Here is a 17970-nt window from a genome sequence, read left to right as displayed (position 1 = left end):
CAGGCAGCCCTGGGCCCGGGGCAGTTTGAAACCCGCTGGCCTGAGAGCAGCCTTCCCTTTAAGAGAGTGGCGTCTCCCGGGCAGTCGCCCCATCGGATTCTTGCACATGGCGCACAGGTCACCCCTCTGTTCACACGGCGACGGACATATTACAGAGATCTGGGTCCCCCAACCGGAGTGGGGGTGGAGGGCACCCCTGCTCCAGTCCGGGCTGCGGCAGCCCCCGAAGGCCGGCTACCAGCTCAGAAAGCTTGCCGCTGCCCAGCCCGGGGAGGCGTCCTCAGGCGCTGGGGGCGGGGGGGCTAGGAAGGGACCTGCCCCTGGCCTGCAGCATGACCGCTTAGGGCCTGCGCCTCAGAGCAAGGCCCGCGGCTCTCCCCACGGTGTCCTCCCCACCAGCTGCCTCTCCCACGACTGCACCCGGATCCTGCCCGTCCCGCACAAACCTCTGCACCCTGCAGGCTCTTAAGAAAGCAGAGAAAAAGGGAAGGTGAGTTCTCCAGCCCTCCCCAGCCCTGCCGGTGACACGCAATGCCTCGGTGGCCGCAGTGGACAGAGCCTATCCCACAGCTGGGTCAGAGAACCAACAGGGGAAATGCGTGTGAGCAATGGCCCTCACCTTTGAAACACTGTCAAGGTCACGTCTGTCCCCTAGGAAACGCCTGCTTCCAGATCGGACTTTGGTAAGATTATTTATTAGGGACAGTGGGGGCCCTGCCTGCCTCAGGAAGAGACAAGTCCGGGGAGCCCCCGTGCAGGCCGGTGGGCACTGGGCCCCACGCAGGGAGGGCACCCAGCACAGTGCCCGATGCTCTGCTGGCTCTCGCGGCGGCGCCATCCACACCGAGGGCCTGGCGCCCCCAGGTGGGCCAGAGCTTCCTGCGACATGGCCCGCATGCTGGGACTCAGCCGGGGTCCCGTGGAGGCCGTGGCTGTGGCAGGGACCCCACATCTCCCAGGCGCTTGGGCACGGGGTTGTGGGAAGAAGGCTTGGCAGCTCGGTCCCAACTGACCGTCACTCCACGTCCTCCTGCAGCTCCAGCTTGTGCAGGGCCTGGAGCCGGCCGACCACGGTCTGCCGCACGGCCTCCAGCCCCTCGGCGTCCAGCTCCCGCAGCAGCAGCAGGACGGCGCTCAGCACGTTGTTCTGGGGGCACAGAGTCACCGTCTGAGGGCCCCACCCTGACATGGACACCTCGGGCAAGTCACCTTCCAGGCAACCCGGACAGACACAGACAGAGACTCAGGTGGACGGAGCCTGAAGGGACTGCCCAGAGAGGTTAAGCCACTGGCCCTCGGCCACACAGTAGGGATCAGTGCTCGGGACCGTGCGATCTCACACACACACACACACACACACACACACACGCTCGTGTGTGTCATGCGTGTGCATGTGGTCTCTATCTGCACCTGAGCAAGAGGAGATTTTGCACACGGGCTACTCGACGAGCTGGTTCGTCCTGCGAGTAGAGCTGTGAGCCGCAGCGCACGGCAGCAACGTGATGTCAGCTCAGAGGGTCACGGTGGGGCTCAGCACCAGCACCAGAGCCCCCACCCGCCCCATGGTGCTAACCTTTGGCCTCAGCAACCCTCGAGGGTCCTGTTCCCCCTGCACCCCTACACTGCTTCGGCCTCCCTGGCCGCCTGCGTCCTCCCACTCGGGCTAGTAGGACCTCCCGTGGGAGGACCGAGCCACGCTTCCTGCTCGGGGCAGAGCCGCAGCCTTCCCTTCTGTCCCCAGAGTGGCTCTGTCTGCTCCAGAGGATTCCGTGATTTTCCGGATCAGTGATTCAATCGCGAGGCTACCCCCCACCCCAAACCCCCTCAGTGATTCAATCGCGAGGCTACCCCCCACCCCAAACCCCCAGATGCTCTGCAGACGCCTGCACGTGGGGAGGTGGGTCCTTTGGACCTTGCCTCATCGGCAGAGACTGACCGGCCCCGGGGACTATCGGCGGGCTCCTCCCTGAAGGTGCTGGGGAGCACGTGCACGGACCTCGCGGAGGATGGTGACCTGTGCAGGGCTGGGCCTCAGGCCCAGGGACAGCCGCCTACACTGGCCTGCAGCCCACAGTCACTTTTGTCAGTGGCTCTGGGGGACGCTTTTCCTGAAGGGTGGGCTGGCCCCTCCCAAGGACAGGGCCTCTGTCCATCCCTTCTGCACCGCCCACAAGCTTTTTCAGTTCCTCGAGGGGGCGCTGGCAGCCCCCAGCCCCGCCTGCGCGCTGGTCCCCCAGCTTGGTCAGACGCTGCCGCCGGGAGCCGGGAGCAGCGGGTCACGGGCCTCCCTCCGGCCCCGGCTCTGCTCGAGCAGCTCCTCCCACGGGACAGAGGCAACGTCCCCACTGGGCCAAGCTAACGCTGGTGACCCCGTTCTGCCGGCCATACTCAGGATGTGGCCACTCTGGCTGATGATGCCAGTCCTGCTGGTGTGGGTCCTTAGGGAAGCTGCCCCTTCCCGCCCATCAGGACACACGTGGGAAGACACGGCCCCTCTCCTCTTGGGTGTGCGCCTGGATCAGACGGCCAACCCGGTGACCAGGAAGGGAACAAGCCCCAGGACCGGCCAGAACAACAAAGAGGCAGAGGCTTGGAAAGCTCCAGCACGTTGGACGGAGCTGCCCACATAACCCACTCCTTGAACCTGCTACTCCTTACGGACCGCCAGGAGCCACGATGCCACAGAAGCCGCCCTGCTGGGACACGGAGGCCCCCCGCGAGCAGCACCCCTGCAGCGTCAGCTGCTCGAGCCGCCTTCCCACCCCCAGGCCAGATGCTGGGCGGACCTGGGTCCCGTGTGCGGCACGGAGCGGCCGCCGGCTGCTTCGGGGATCCCCTCTCGCTCCGGGGCTGGCCTGGACACCCCCTCTAGTCCGGCCCAGAGCCGGCTTCTCAAACCTGGGTCCCTGGGTGTCTACAGCCTGTCCGGTCCCACCATCCACATGCCGGGCGGCAGGAGAGGTGGCCGCCTCCAGCCGGGGCTGTCCCCGGGTCACACTCACCCTGTTCTTGTGACTGTTCACGGCGTCCCTCTGTGAGAAGGAAGGGAACCGCTCCCGGGAAGGCGGCTTCAGGCCGGGCTGGCTCCGGATGCTGCAGGTAGGAGGTGGAGCACAGGGTGCGTGAGGCCCGCCCTGCTCGGGGCCCCATTTCCAACCCCGGAGCCGCCGATCACAGTGAGGCAAGCGACCCGCCGCTTGGTGACGCTGCTTCTGGAGGGACGGAGCACTGCACGGGCAGGGCACGAAGGATGGGCACCCCTGCCCGTGCGGGCAAGCGCGTATCTCTCTGGCCCCCCGGGGGCCCCTCGCTGCACCTGGGCTCCCCCAGCGTGGGGGCCACTGAACACAAACGGGAATGCAGAGCCGTGGGCGGCACCCAGACGGCTTCCTGCACTGGCGGCCAGCAGAACGGCCGGCTTGGCTGCCGAGTGGCCACGGCCCGACCACCTCACTGGGCTCGGCTGTTCCTACCACGTTTCCTGTGCTCCGTGGCTGCTCAGAAACACCCGTGACAGTCTGCAGCCTGGCCCCAGAGACTGCTTCAGCCACATGGGCAGTGCTGTGGTCAGAGGTGCCCTCCTTGGGCCGCATTCCCCTCCCCCCACCAGCAGCTCGGCTGGCCACAGTCACAGCCTCCTGGCCTGCCCTCGGGAGGCTGTAGTGCTGGGCCCAGGGGTGCTCTCAGGCCCGCCGGCCCATGTCACCTGCTCCAGCTCCAGGGCACGCCAGCTGCGGGCGTGGTTACACACACACACACACACACACACACACACACGCGCGTGCGCGCGCACACCTGGGCCCGGAGCCTCCCGGACGCAGAGCCGGAAGCAGGCTGGGGGTCACTGAGAGCTGCAGATGGCAGGAACCGGGCCAGGCAGCTCCTTCCCTCCTTCCCAGAATGGCCCACTGAGTCCCCAGGAGGACCCTAGGGGTAGGCCTGCGGCCCCGGCCAGGCTCACCTCGTCTCCTCCTCGCCACAGCTCAGTGTGTCCTGCCGGGTCTCGGTGCTGGTGTCCATGGCACTCAGGGCGTAAGACAGCTCAGGCCCACTGTTCCCTGTGCCCTCAGTGCCAGGGGCCGTGACCTCCTCTCCCTCCAGCAGCGCACGGGACAGCTCCTCCTCGGTCACGGCTTCAGAGCGGGGGCGGGGAGCAACGGCATCAGAGCGGACTGGCCCCCACAGGAGCCCCCCCCCCCAGGAGAGCGCCGGGAGGGGCAGCTGCCCATCTGGAGGGTTCAGGGCTGTGCGGGGCGCCGCCAGGGCGGACACGTACGCTGGTTGTCCAGCTTCTGCAGGTGCGGCAGGTTGCGCAGGACGGTCATGCGGTAGAGGTGTGGGTCGGGGCCGCAGCACGGGTTCTCCGCCAGCCAGAGCACGCGCAGGCGCGGCAGGCCTTTCAGGTAGAAGAGCTCGGCCAGGCTGGGGATGCGGTTCTTCCGCAGGTAGAGCTCGCTCAGCTGCCGGCACTGGCTCACGGGCTCCAGGGTGGAGACGCTGTTGACGCTGCACGGGGACAGCAGGGGATCAGGACAGCGAGCACCCCGCTTGCGGAGGGTGGCCCCTCCCTCCCTCTCGGGCCCACTGCAAACTCCAGAAAAGGCCCCCGCGAGGTCAGGCCCATCTGCTCTCTCCGCGGAAGGAGGTCAACACTGGACCCTGTGAGTCAAGTTCAACAAAGACCTCAGGCGTAAGAGGCGTAAGGACGGAAAGTCTCTCAGGCTGGAAACAGGAGGAGCAGGGAGCCATGCTCTGGCCTCTGGTTTGGTGCAGGCCTCGGGGGACTGGGGGAGGACGTGTAGCTGGGGGGTCAAGAGGACACGGAACAGGCCACCAAAGAACGTCTCTGTGCCCCTAAGTGGGCAGCGGCCGGAAAACCCCACAGCAACACAGCAAGCGCCAGTGAGCTCAGCCTTCCGCAGAACTGAACACCCGAAACAAAGTAAGTGGGTTTACGTTTTGTCCCTCAGACTTGTGAACACACCACAGACGGAAAATCGTCAGGCCTCTAGGTAGAGCCTACAGGCTCCCGGGGACACAAGCAGAAAGCTTCCCACCTCCGCAAAGTCAGACGGACCGCAAAGGCGTGCTCAGTGGGCGGGCAGGCGGCCAGGACTGGTGCCCAGTCCGGTGCAGGCCAGGACAGTCCCCCTCCACCCCCGCGCAGTCCTGGGGATGCTGTGACTCCCTGCACAGCTTGGGGGGCATGAGTGGGGCCACTCGGAGCGACCCTGCCCGAAGGGCCAGATGATCTAGAACATTCTCTGCCGGAGGCTGCACTGGTGGGGACAGCACGGCAGCGGGGGCCCTGGTTACTGATGGAGCTGCTGGTGTGGAGGCCTGTGCTCAGCACAGGGGAGCTGCATGCGACAGCCCATAGGCAGCAGATGCCAGGCGCCCAGAGCAGGGCGAGGCTCCGCCATCTCCAAATCTGAGAAGCCGGCCAAGGCCTGGGCTGGGGTGGGCCGTGAAGATCCGAGCCACACCGGCCTGCCGTCCTCCTGCAGGAGCACCGGGCTAGCTGTGGCTGCACGGTGTTGTGTCCCCCCTAAACTCCTATGCTGAAACCTAAGCCCCAGGGTGACAGGGTTCAGAGGGGACGGGGTCAGGGCGTCCTCAGGAAAGAGCTCCCCTGAGCTCCCTCGCTCCTCCCCCACAGGGACCGAGGGAGAAGGGGCCTCCCCAGACACTGAAAACGCCAGCACCTTCCCCTTGGACTCACAGCTCCAGAGGCACGAGACATGCTGTCTACAGTCCACAAGTTGCCCAGTCTACGGGATTCTTACAGCAGCCAGGACAGACAGCCTGCCTGTGTGAGGCTCTGAGACCAAAGGGAAGTGACCACACCCCAGGAAAGGACTTGGCACCCTGTGTTCACACTGCGACTCACACTTGGGTTCCAATGCAGTTGGCCACACGGGCACTGGGTACCTGAGCTCAGTCCACTACCCTGGACCTCCTGTCCTTTCTCTGGGCCGTGAATGCGACAGATCCTACAGCTCAGGGAGCCCCCCACGCAGGGCAGAGGTGGGCGGAAGCTGCGCCCACTTTCAGGAAAGAAAGGCGACCCACTGACTCATCAGGGACACTTCCGAGCTCCAGTCCCAGCCTCACTGGTAACAAGAACTCCACGACACGGACGGCGGGCCAGCGCGCTCGCCACGCTCTGTTTCCCCGCCTGCGCCTGCCTCTCGCTGCCCCCACACGGGCAGGTGCCGGTAACATGTCTGTATTACAGGGCAGGAAACTGAGGCCCAGAGGTCTGAGCCTTGCCCAAGGAGGAGACTAGCAACCGGCAAGCAGCAGCGACTCCCAGGCCCCCTCCCCCGGCCTTCCCAACTGCCCGGCTGCCAGAAATGCCAACGGCTGCATTTGGCTCATGCACGGTTTTCCTAGTCTGTTACGATGCCAATGCCCCCGGAGAGATGGCTACAGTCATGCAGCGCGTGTGACGGAGCTCCTCGCCGTGCCGGAGACGGGGCAGAGCCGGTGGGAACTCTGGGGCAGACACTGCGGCCTCCGCGGCGGCTGCTCCTTGGGTGGGTGTGTTCCCACGGTCGTGGTAGGGGCGGGCAGGGACACAGCTGGAGGGGGACGGCCAGGCAGAGCATCGGAGGGGCCCTGTGCACCCAGGCTGCCCCACCCACAGAGGTGGCCCTCCCAGACACACTCCCGATGGGACTTCTCAGCTTCTCTCGGGCTTGAGAAGTTGAGAAGGTTCTCGCCTTCCTTCTGGCCTGGGGACTCAGAGCATAGCCGCGTGCAGGTACCTGAGTGTGATCACTTCCAGGCTGGGCATCTCCCGGCAGATGGACACCTAGGAAGTAAAGGAAGCTGGTGGCGCACATACCGCCCAGCACCGCCGGCCGGCCCAGCGCGGACACGGCCACACGCAGCCCCACCGCCACCGCCGAGGCAGGGCTGGCACAGCACACAGAGAGCCCGCGGGCTCTGCGTCACACTCCGTACTCCGCACTGTCCTCGGGACCCCTCAGCCCGCGGGAGGAACACGCACGGTCTCTCTCGCGCCACCACCAAATGCGGCCAGGATCCCTACCCTTCGAAGGCCTCAGAAGACATCAGCTAAGGGGACCTCGGCCATCAGACCTGGGCCAAAAGGGAGAGAGGATTGCAGCTGGATCTCGTGCCATCTAATACTGTCAGCTCAGGGGCGAAGAGCAACAAGGGCCTGGCTGGGTCCACAACGGGTCCCTAACCTCTGAGGCCAAAGGGCGGGGCAGTCCCCAGATGTCTCTGCACCTGCCACGCGCCAGGCACGGAGCCAGACGGGGCCCTTGACCTCAACCGGCTCGCAGTCTGCTCAGAACACTTCACGTGTGCCGTGGAGTGGTTTTCTGCTCTGATGGTATTTTTGGTTTTTTAGGGTAGTTTTTGGCTGTTTGAACATGCTGTGTTTCGGTGGCAGCGTGAGCTGGAATCAGCTCTTCTGGATTTCGACTCTGTTTTCAAGGAAAGGCATGGTTCAAGCGACAAAGGTAAGGAAGAAAGACAAGACAGGCGCGTCGTCCCTGTCTGCGTCGGGACTTCCAGCCCAGGAGGCAGAGAAAGGGAAGAAATCTGTTCACAGACCCACAGCTCCGCTCAGGGTGCTGCCCCCGGACCCCCACCCTGCGCCCCACTCCCCTGCCACGGCCTGGGGGCCAGAGCACAACACTGGATCCCAGCGAGAGCGGGAGCTGAAGGGACCAGCTGCTCCCTCCTCCGTGAGCCCGGGGACATGCAGGAGCTTCCGAATAAAGCCGGGCACAGGGCAAAGCTTTTTCCTTAGTTGTTCCACGCTACGCAAACCGCTACGTGGACAGAGTAGCAAGTTCGGGGCTGAACAGAACGCGTGCAGTTCTGTAAACTCCGCGGTCCTCCTGGGGCGCAGGATACAACTCTCGGGACCAGAGCGCACCGGGAGAGGCTCACCGGAATACTTACGTCTGTGAGGCGGCTGCCCCTAGAGAAAGAAAAGACATGTGTACTTTAATTTGATTAAAGTTGAGTAAAATAGTATTAGAAACACAAATTCCAAAAATGAACGACAAATGTCCACAGGCTAAAATTCCACAATGTCGGTGACAAAGTCAGGGACGGCCTATCCAGACGAGCGGCAAAGGGTCAAACCTTGGGACAGGCTGTTTGCGACCCAAGTCTCTGACCCTGCTTGAGGGCTGCCTCTGCGGCCAAGGAGCAGGAGAGCCGCTGCTCTTGGGGACAGAGATCTGCTCACTCCGCAGGCGGTGGCAAGGCCGCACAATGTCCCTCACTGATGAAGTCAACAAGTGAGCCCTTGTGAGGCCGAGTGCAAAGGCTGAGCGCACAGCTCATGAACACAGACGCCGGCGCGCCTGAATCAGGGCCCTTGTCTCTGCTGCTCAGACAAGGCCCGGCCACCTCTTGGAAAACAAAGAGGGATATTATTGGGAACAAGTGGCGAGCTCACTGCAGTCAATCTGTCGACACTTCCTCGGAGGAAGGCTGGGCTCTGGGCTAAGCTCCCCACATCTCCCTCCACTGCCCCGCATACAGGAGCTCGTGGAGCCTTGCCTTGAGTCCCCAGTGAACACCTGTAGATCCTTCGGGAGTTCCTGAAGCGCATCTGTCCTTCCCTGGCCCAGCCAGACCTGGCCAGCCCAGCCTGGAGCCCGCACTGACCCCACACCTGGCCAGCCCAGAGTAGGGCCCACACTGACCCCCAGACTTGGCCAGCCCAGCATAGGGCCCGCACTGACCCCAGGCCTGGTCAGCCCAGCCTGGAGCCCCCACTGACCCCCAGACTTGGCCAGCCCAGCCTGGAGCCCGCACTGACCCCACACCTGGTCAGCCCAGCATAGGGCCCGCACTTGACCCCCAGACTTGGCCAGCCCAGCCTGGAGCCCGTACTGACCCCAGGCCTGGTGAGCCCAGCCTGGAGCCCACACTGACCCCAGACCTGGCCAGCCCAGCCTGGAGACTGCACTGACCCCCAGACCTGGTCAGCCCAGCATAGGGCCTGCACTGACCCCCAGACCTGGTCAGCCCAGCATAGGGCCTGCACTGACCCCCAGACCTGGTCAGCCCAGCATAGGGCCTGCACTGACCCCCAGACTTGGCCAGCCCAGCCTGGAGCCTGCACTGACCCCAGCTCCTGCATCCCGTCTCACCCCTCCCAGGCAGCAAGGCACCGGGACTAAGGACTGGGTTGCCAGGTGTCCTCACCTTCCCCGCGAGGGAGCGGCTCACCCCTGCATCCCCCACGGGCAGGGGACCCGGCTCCCGCGCGCGGATGTCAGAAAATGGAAGGCACCGTGGGCACCGTGGGCCCCACTGGCGCTGTCCGAAGGCCGGCGAGGAGCCGCCGGGCGATCCCAGCCGCCCCGGGCAGGCAGAGCACGTCCGCGGCCACAGCCCGGGGCGGGGTGGGGGTTGGTGCAAGCTCCGGGACGACCCCGGCCGCGGCCCCGGTTTGCGGCAGCACCTCCCGCAGGCGGAGCGGCCCCGGCACCCGCGTCCTTCCACCCCGACCGCCCTGCGGCTCCTCGCCGGCCCGTCCCGCCCGAGGCCCAGAGCCCAGCCGCGGGTCCCGGGCCGCGGGCAGGACGCGCGGGGACCGCCCCGGCCTCTGGGCCCTCACCAGCAGTTGAGCTTCCGCACGCTGTGCAGCTCCGAGGCCTTGGCGCGGGACAGGACCATCTTCCGAGTCAGCTTCATGGCCGAGCGCCCGGGAACCCACACCGCGGCCCCGCCGGCCCGACCCAGCCCGCGGACCCGGACAGTCTCCGCTCCCCCGCGGCCTGTCTCCAGGGGGCGGGGCCCGCGTCGCCAGGGGCGGGGCCAGCGAGCCCATTGGTCACCCCGCGAGGGGGCGGAGCGGCGCGAGCGCAGTGAGACCACCGAAGCTTGGCTCGGAACGTTGGCTCCGCCCCGCCCCGCCCCTCGGGCCGGACGCCCGGGGCTGCGCATGTGCGGCGTGGGGTGCGGGCGTGTGACGCGGTTCTGTCGCGCCCGCGTGCGGACCGCGTTCCCGACCGAGCCCCAGCCCCGGGCCCCCCGAGCCCCCGAGCCCTCGAGGACCCCGCCCCCAGCTGGAGCCCCCACGCCCGGAGGACCGCGGGGACGTTGTTGACCCCGCGTCGCTGTCCGACCCGCGGTCGTGGGCGGCCCCGGGGCCGCGGGCTTCCTGCTCCCCGCGGGCGTGTCGGGACGCGGCTCGCGAGGACTAAGCGGTTCAGACGCGGGTGACCGGCTGCGGCGTGCGGACCCGGTCTGGGCCTCCGCGGACGCCCGTGCCCGTGCCCGCGAGTGCCCTCCGCGGACGCCCCGCCCCGCCCCGCCCGCCGGGTCCCCGCGCCCCGCGTCCGGCCGAGCGCTCGGCCGGCGAGGAGGGTCCGGTGCCCCCGGCCCGCGGCGAGCCAGGCCCCCGCGCCTCGTCCCCGCTGTCCGTCCGCGGGCCCCGCCTCTGCCCCTCGCCGCGGACCCCGCTGCCCCTGGGGCCCGCGGTCCGGCCAGAGCCCGCCTCGCTGTCCTCACTGTCCGAGCGCGTGTTCTCGGCCGCAGTGACGCAGGCGGGGGCCGGGGCTACACGAAGGCCCCGCGGCGCGGCGAGAGACGAGACTCGGACGAGACTCGGGGGAGCAGAACCCACGGCAGGTCCCGCGCCCACCGGCCCTGGCGCTGGTGGCGCAGAGACGACGTGGGGCCCCGCCGGGAGGGGGCTTCCCGCCGCCGCTGTGGCCCCGGGTGTCCTTGTGCGGGCCTGGCCGGCCACGGCGGTGCGATTCCTGCCCTGCGCTCTCCCACGGACGCGGGCGAGGTGCCCCACAGTGGTGCGGGAGTCTCCTCGGGCCCCAGGAGAAGACACAGGCCCTGAGATGCAAGCGGGCCTTACGCGCTGTCCCGGGCACCCCTCCGGGACTCAGGGCAGCCAGAGCTTGTGTGGTGCGGGAGTCCTACAGTCCCAGAGAGCCCCCGTCCAGAGACCAGGGGTCCTACAGTCCCAGAGAGCCCCCGTCCAGAGAGCCTGCCAAGCAGGGGGTGGCGGAGTGGCCGGCAGACAGAAGCCAGCGTCTGCAGAAAGTGGTTCTGTGGGACTGAGCAGGCTTGTGACAGGGTATTGTAGGTGGCAGCTGTGGGCCAGGGGCTGACGCAGTGGGGCATGGGAGTTGCTGGCCCTGCTGGCCCCCACCTGGCTGAGATGGCTCCTCCTCCTCCTGCCTGGACCCTTATTGTCCCGGCAAAGGGACAAGTCCAGGTGGGCTGTGGGACAGACTGCGGCTCTCCGGACAGGGCTGCAGCGGAGGGCTTGCTGGAGATGCTGCGGCGGGAGAGGGGTGGCGACTCCCTGCGGGTCTGCAGGAGGAGGTCAAGGCCCTCAGCTCCAGCGTGTGTGGAATTCCCGGCACCAGTCACTGGGGAACAGGAATCGCTGGTCCCTGAGTCCAGGCGGCTCTCACAGGAAACCTCTCAGCTAGGGGGCAGGGGCAGCAGCTGTTGGGGCCCCCACACGGAGGGCAAGTGGGCAGCTGTGCTTACAGCTCTCTGGCCTCTGGGGCCTCCCCAGTCCCCGCCACCTCTGGGTGTTCAAGAGGGTAGCCCAGGTGGGAACCCATGGAAGGTCCTGGTGACTCAGGTGACACTTGTGAGGATTTTCGGTAAGTTAAGTGTGGTGGTTTGGGATGTCGCTGTGCATTTCCAGAATTCCCTTCCGGGGGTAGCTCTGGGCAGGACTGGACTCCCGGGCACTCACTCTGGAATGGGGGAGGAGGAGCGGTGAAGGCCATCCTGGGCAGAAACGGACAGATGTAGAAGGGTCGGGTTGGAGGGACAGGGGCCGTCTCACAAGTGTGTCCCCCTCTTCCCGACAGAGGCCCTCCCCGCCACCAGCATCCCTTATGGGAAACTCCCAGTGGCCGAGCTCTGAAGGGGCCACTGCCTTCCCCAGACCTCTCCCTCCGCCCCCTCCTTGTGGTCCTGCTTGCAGAGCTGGGCCTGCCCAGCTCCCCTGCTCCCCCCTGTAAGCTCTTCCCTCCGCACCTGCCCCCCTGCTTGGGGAGGGCTGCTTAGTGCCCCGCCCCCCGCAATTCTCCAGCTCTCCAGCTCCCTTCCACAATTGTGTAGAGTCTTTCGCCACGCTCATAGGACTTCTGCTTCTTGGAGTGAACCCTGACACAGGCAGAAATTCGGCACAAACTTGGCTTAAACCAAAAATGAAACGTTGGTTCATGGGACCAAGAAGCCCAGGGAAGTGGCTTCAGGTGGCTTCAGCAGCTACTCACCCTCCGAGCCTTCCGTTGCCCTCGTGGGACGCCGGCTACTGTCTGCTCGAGCGCAGCAGCAAGAAATCTTTTCCCAGTAACTCGGGTGCCCGTTTGGGGATTGGCCTGGCAGCGCCCTTGGCCGGCTTAGCAAGGATGGGCCTGCTGACCGGAGCCGCGTGCCCAAGGTGGGTGATGGGAGGGGGGAGGGGAGAGGAGGGAGGTGACCCAGGGGAACATCCGATCAAAAGAACCTGCAGCTGTAGGCTGGTGGTTGCTGCGGGAAGGACACCGCCGGAATGGACCTCGGCTTTGGCTGGCCGCCGCATCCTTCCTCGTGTCCCGGCGCACAGTTCCGGATTCCGGGGGCTCTCCCCGCCTCAGCCGTCTGTCTGGGGCTCTGCTCACAGGATGGCCACGTGGCTGGGGCCCTGGCATCGTCATGGTGGCCCCGGCTACAGGAGGACAGTCTCCTTCCCTCTAGTTCCAGCCGAGCTGAGTCCCACACTTCCTTTCCTCCATCCCGCGTGCCGGACCCGCGTGGCTCCCCCACAGGCTGCCTTTCTGGTACCGACAGACACCGACAGGCCTGCCTGCCCTTCTCCCTGCCTGGTTCCCCTCTGGGGACTCACCCCCTCGGTGTTTCAGCCACTCTGCCTCCAGATGGCTCTCAGCGGAGACCCTCCCAGGAACCAGCCCTCTGCGGGGGAGCTGCCCACCCCAGCCCCATCCCATGACAGACTGACCAATGGGACATAAAGGCCCAGCCCCTCACTCGATTTGGGGGCCTCTGGGGTGCAGGCAGCCTGCTGTGTGGACCATACGACCCAGCCAAACACGGGGTTGGACGTCTGGGTGAGGAGGGTATGAACCTGAACAGGAAAATCACTGTGCGGACCCCACTGCTCTGGAGCAAGGCTGGGCCACCCGAGGGGGGCTCTCCATGCTTTGGAAGCCCTGATGGACACCACGTGACCAGGTGGCCAGCCCCAACATGCCTGGGGGTACATGAGGCCCGAGGGGGAACAGCCTCCCCCATGGAGGGAGCCCCTGCCTCTCTGCTCTGGCGGGAAAGGACGAACACTGACATCAGAGCCTGCGCGGAGTCAAGGCTAGAATGCTGGACGTTCTAGGGTGGAGGGCGCCCGAGGGGAGGAAGACCAGAAAACCAGGGAGGGCGGGGTCTGCAAGAGGCACTGGGAGGGCGCAGCAGGTGGAGACCCTAACGCCCCTGTTAAGGCCCACCAGGGGCACCCACCACGGACAAGGTGCTGGACAGCTTGGGAGGGAAAGTCCTCAACCAGTTGGCGTCCGTCCCGAGCAGCTCTGGGCCGCAGGTAGATCGCAAGGGGTGTGGCCACAGAGGCCACATGGCACAACACTGCCTTCCCACAGAACCCACACGTTCTGGGTCTGGCCTTGTCCTTCTGCCCGTGGGGACCTTAGCCAGTGCTGTGGTCTGAGGACCCATGGTGCTCTGACCCACCAGCACAGGGTCCCAAACAACACTGCGTCAGCCCAAGGGAACTGCTTCCCTGCCAGAAGGTCCTTCACGGTCTGGCCCCTGCCTCTGCCCCCCCTCATCTCTTGCCACAGGGCCTTTGCACCTGCTCTCCCCTGACGTTGACCCCCCCTTATTCTCCAGCTCCTGCCCTGCGGACAGTGCGGACCCCACTGCTCTGGACACGCGGCCTCAGTGTTTATGACACAGGACCGAAGGTTGTCGATGCCATTCTCCCCGTGGAGACCTGGGCTCCCGTTCTGGAACCTCGCCCCTAAACAGGTTCTGGACACTGTAAGGTTCAGTAAATGCCCGGGGTTGGCCTGAACACAGTGAATGCTGGGTCTGCAGGTGCCTTTGGACACTGCCAGGGGTCCCTGGGATGGTGCTCAGTCTCCCTGAGTCACAGGCCCCTCATCAGGGATTGGGGACGAGAAGGTTCCCTGGCACATTGCATTGTGGGGGCACGTCACATTGTGGGGGCTGCGAAGGGGTGTGGGGAGCGCAGTGTGGTGCTTGGCAAGGAGGGTGCCTGTGAGCAAAGAAACCTCGCCGACCACTCTGCTGGAGGGTGCCCCCGGCCGGCGCCCAGAGAGACTGGGAAGGACGAGCTGCGGCAAATCTGGACACGCCGGCGGTGAGGGGGAGAGACCTGCCTGCGTCCATCCTGCGCAGGGACCTGCGAGGTCCTGCGGGCCCCGGGGTCGCTTCCAGCTCCGTCCCCGTCACTGTTTGCTTGGAAACGTGTGGCCTGCTCTGACTCTCGGGGCACGTCTGCCCACACCCGGGCGGGCAGCAGCCGCACTCCCGAGCCACAGGCTACTCGGCCGCTGGCCCTGTCGCTTGCATGTCACCTTTGCATCTCACAGTGCGTCCTTTTCCGTGAGCGTTTGGGGAGGCGGCTGACCTGTTGGCCTCAGACAGGAAGAGATGAAGGGAGACCACGGTGTCCCCAGCATGAAGCCCTCCTCCCTCAGGCCCTGCTCAGGACCAGGGCTCTGCAAACACAGCTGCCGCCTGTCTTTGTAAATAAAGTTTTATTGGCACGCGGCCACGCCCATCCGTTCGCCTGCGGCCGCGCCGTCCCCCCCCACCCCGGCTGCAGGGGCTCCGCTGAGCAGTTCAGGGGAGATACTGGGCCTGAAGGGCCTGAAGTATTTACCAGGTGGCCGGACAGAAGTGTGCAGCCCCCGCCCTAGACCCTGGCCGCGTGGCCTCCCCAGCCCGTGGACCCCGCCCCCCAGGAGCCCGCTGCCCGGCCGCGGCTCCTGCGTGTTATTCGTGACCCGAGCGCGGCCGTGCCAAGCGGTCAGAGCGCTCCCTTCCTCGCAGCCTGTGGTTTTCTTCCCGCCGCAGGAGCTGCTTCTCTCGGGTGCGCTGTCCCTGGGGGAGAAAGCCCCCTGCGTCGCGTCTCCTCTCTCTGAACTTGAGACGACGGGCAGTCAGCATCAGTGCTCGCGGGGGGCCTGCTGCATGGGCAAAGGCCTTTTTATGTTTATGGGAAGGATGTTTCGTAAGTGCTCTTGCAACGGCTCCCTGGCAGGCGGAACGCGGCCTTCTTGTGAAATGTGTGGTTTCTCTTTTGAGGGGAAAGAGCCGCGGGGGACAGAGTGATCTTGACGTCGGGTCAGCGGCCCGTCTCGAGCACGACTTGCCCTCGGCCAATGTTCCCACAGAGGCCCTGGGATACTGGGAAGAAACGGTCCTCCGTCCGTGCCACCCACCAGGACGCTGCGATTGTTACTGTGTCATGAAATATTCACACGCACGCGCACCTCATGCGTTTCGTCAATGAGGTGGCCCTCGGGCCCGCAGGCAGCCCAGGGAAGGAGCGCTGGCCGGGGTTCTGGCCGGAGCTACAGGCTCTGGTGGGTTTCTGCTTCCTGCGCCAGCTTCCTGGGGCCTCAGCCCCCCTCCAGGGCGGCAACAGAGGCTGTGAGCTTACTCCTGCAGCAGGTGCCTGTCGCATGCCCGGCTGGCGGACTCAGAACGTGGCAGGGACAGGTGGGCTGGCCTCCGGCAGATGGGAATCTCATGTCTGAGGCGGCCACACTCCCTGCCTGCCGCCCACTCTCTCCGTGGTGCCAGCTGCTTCGGAGGAGGCCGCCAACCGCCTCTGGGCCCGTCAGAGTGTCTTGGGAAATCCATCAAGGACTGCCCTGATGGGTTCTGACACCTTCCCTGGGCCGCCCAGAGATCTCCAGAGCATGGGACCGTGAGACGGGGGTCCTGTGGACCCATGGCACCGTGGCTGGTTCCTCTGTGGTGAGGCAGGGGGCCTTCCCGTGGAGGATGCTGTGGGCAGGAATCTGGATGCTAGGTCAGCACAGCCAGGGAAGGAAGTGAGGGGGGTGGCCAGTCAGCCAGGGGTCAGCCGGCAGTCCCCCGCCCCCTGGTCAGAGAGGCCCAGGGCCCAGGAGCAGCTGCGGGACACTCTGGGCTGGTGGCTGGGGAGGAGAGGGCAGTGGTCTTTGTGAGGTGAGAGCCCGTGGGGGTGGTTTGGCCCTTTAGGAAAGCTGTGGTCAGCTTTTTTTTTGGGGGGGGGGTCAGAATTCCTCGCTGTTCTTCCAGTCAGGAGGACCGAGAAGGGCCAGGGCCACCAGGGTGGAGTTTAGACATCTGTGGGGCTCCGTGGCCAGCACCTGCCACACGGCTGCTCTGTGGTTAGAGCCTTGGAGCCCCTCATGACCCCTCCAATCCTGCCTTCTTGGGGATGGTCTCCTGGCTTTGGCCCTGCCTGGAAGACAGGGGTGGGGGTCACTGGGGGTTTCCAGGGGGATGAGGTTCTGAGGCCTGGAGGGAAGGTGGCTCACCCTGGCTCCAGGCCCGCTTGGGTCTCCTGCCCTGCCTATCCCTGGAGACCCCCGCCCCCACCCCACTCATAGTGCAGCGCGGTTCAGGGCTTGGGGAGAACCACCGTCGCTCAGCCTTTCAAAGAGAAGCTGGCCGCTAGCCTAGCGGTTCGGGAGGCCAGAAGCTGCGGAGAGCCCGGCCTTGGGGTCCCTGGGAAGGCGGGTTCCCGCGACAGGGCGTCTCTGACCGAGCCCGCGTCCTTGGTTCCAGAGCGGGGAACTCCGCAGGCAGAGCGCTCTGGGCCAGTGACGCAGAGCGCGCTGCGGGCTGCGGGGGCTGCGGGGACTGCGCGGGACGCACGCTCAGCCCGGGATGCGGGCGGCCCGGCGGGGCCGGCGGGCGGTCCTCCGCAGCGGCGCCAGTGACGCGCGAACGCGGGCCCGCTCCGAGCAGGTACGCCCGCCCCGCGGGAGGGAAGACACCGGGGTCCGGAGACGGGTAGCAGGACAGGTGGGGGCGGGGGATGCGCGGGGTGGGAGGAGGGTGTCCCGGGATCCAAGGGCGCGGGCCGGGCTGCACGCACACATGGAGCGCGGGCTAGGGTGCGCGCGCTGCCGGGTGCGGGGACCTAGGTGCTCGCCGCAGGGCTGGTGGGGGCGCGGGGCACTAGCCGGGGCGCTGCGGGGGCAGGCCCAGGGGCAACTCCAGGCTGGAGGGGCGCGGGGACCTAGGCGCGGGGCAGAAGCCGGTGCCGCGGGAGCAGGGTGCGGGGCAAGCTCTGGCGTGGGGACTGGGCCTGGGCGCAGGCGGGAGCGTGGGGTGCAGGGATCCAGGCTGCAGACGGGGTGCGGCAAGGCCCCTGGCGCAGTCAGACCTGGGGAGACCCTTAACTTGGCCCATTTGGGACTTAAGCTCCGACTGCAACTTCCCCACCCCCACCCCAAGACGCCAGGCCGGGGCTGTTGGCGGCGCTTTCTTCCTGCCTCAGCCGGTATTGGGTATTGCCATTCTGTCTTGAGAGTGTTTGCGCAGCCCGGATTTCAGGGGACAGGACCTGGGAAACAGCAGGGAGCAGGTGCACTACTTAGGAGTAGCAGAGAGGCGGGTGGGGGCCCCCTGGCCAGCCTGCCTTCCGGGAGCCTCACATACAAGTCTGCTGGTTGGGCCTTTCTGGCTGGGGTGGGTGGGGCGAAGGAGGGGCCCTGCCTGGGGGGTTCCCATGGTCCTGGCCCCAGGTGGCTGCTATCGAGCTCACCACCAGTACTTCCACTCTGTTTGGACTTGGGGTCTAGTCCCAATGCAGCCAGGGGCATGGCCTTTCCCCCTGGACTGCGGGAGCCTGGGGACGAGGGGTCCACCCCGCAGTCTGGGTCCTGGGAACGTCTGGAAACGCAGGGCTGACCCTGGGCCCTCTCGCCCCTGACCCGGCGGCCCTCT

At 66.3% G+C, this 17970-nt stretch overlaps 2 protein-coding genes across 3 annotated transcripts in view; one reads left to right on the top strand and one right to left on the bottom strand.

The window, feature by feature from the left end:
- Positions 1–675: 675 nt before the first annotated feature.
- Positions 676–17970, bottom strand: part of CFAP410 (cilia and flagella associated protein 410) — a 293294-nt gene continuing 275999 nt past the window's right edge. The window contains exons 2-8 of one of the 2 annotated variants that reach the window (XM_082721176.1): positions 9620–9754; positions 7945–7963; positions 6771–6817; positions 4277–4506; positions 3962–4133; positions 3003–3093; positions 676–1147 (exon numbers count right to left, since the gene is read on the bottom strand). In XM_082721176.1, the coding sequence (XP_082577302.1) occupies positions 1016–1147; positions 3003–3093; positions 3962–4133; positions 4277–4506; positions 6771–6817; positions 7945–7963; positions 9620–9696 (768 nt within the window). In that variant the 5' untranslated portion in view covers positions 9697–9754 and the 3' untranslated portion in view covers positions 676–1015. Of the gene's footprint in view, positions 1148–3002; positions 3094–3961; positions 4134–4276; positions 4507–6770; positions 6818–7944; positions 7964–9619; positions 9755–17970 lie in introns of those variants that run through there. The other variant, XM_082721177.1, reaches the window with a different exon arrangement.
- Positions 12338–17970, top strand: part of TRPM2 (transient receptor potential cation channel subfamily M member 2) — a 55359-nt gene continuing 49726 nt past the window's right edge. Inside the window, 1 exon segment of the mRNA XM_082720385.1 lies at positions 12338–12427. Coding sequence (XP_082576511.1) covers positions 12396–12427 — 32 coding nt within the window. The 5' untranslated portion in view covers positions 12338–12395.

This window comes from Mustela nivalis (genome assembly GCF_964662115.1).
Source record: "Mustela nivalis genome assembly, chromosome: 1".
NCBI classification, from domain to species: Eukaryota; Metazoa; Chordata; class Mammalia; order Carnivora; family Mustelidae; genus Mustela; species Mustela nivalis.
Note: the sequence above shows the minus strand (reverse complement) of the source record. Positions and strands in the feature narration are given on the sequence as shown.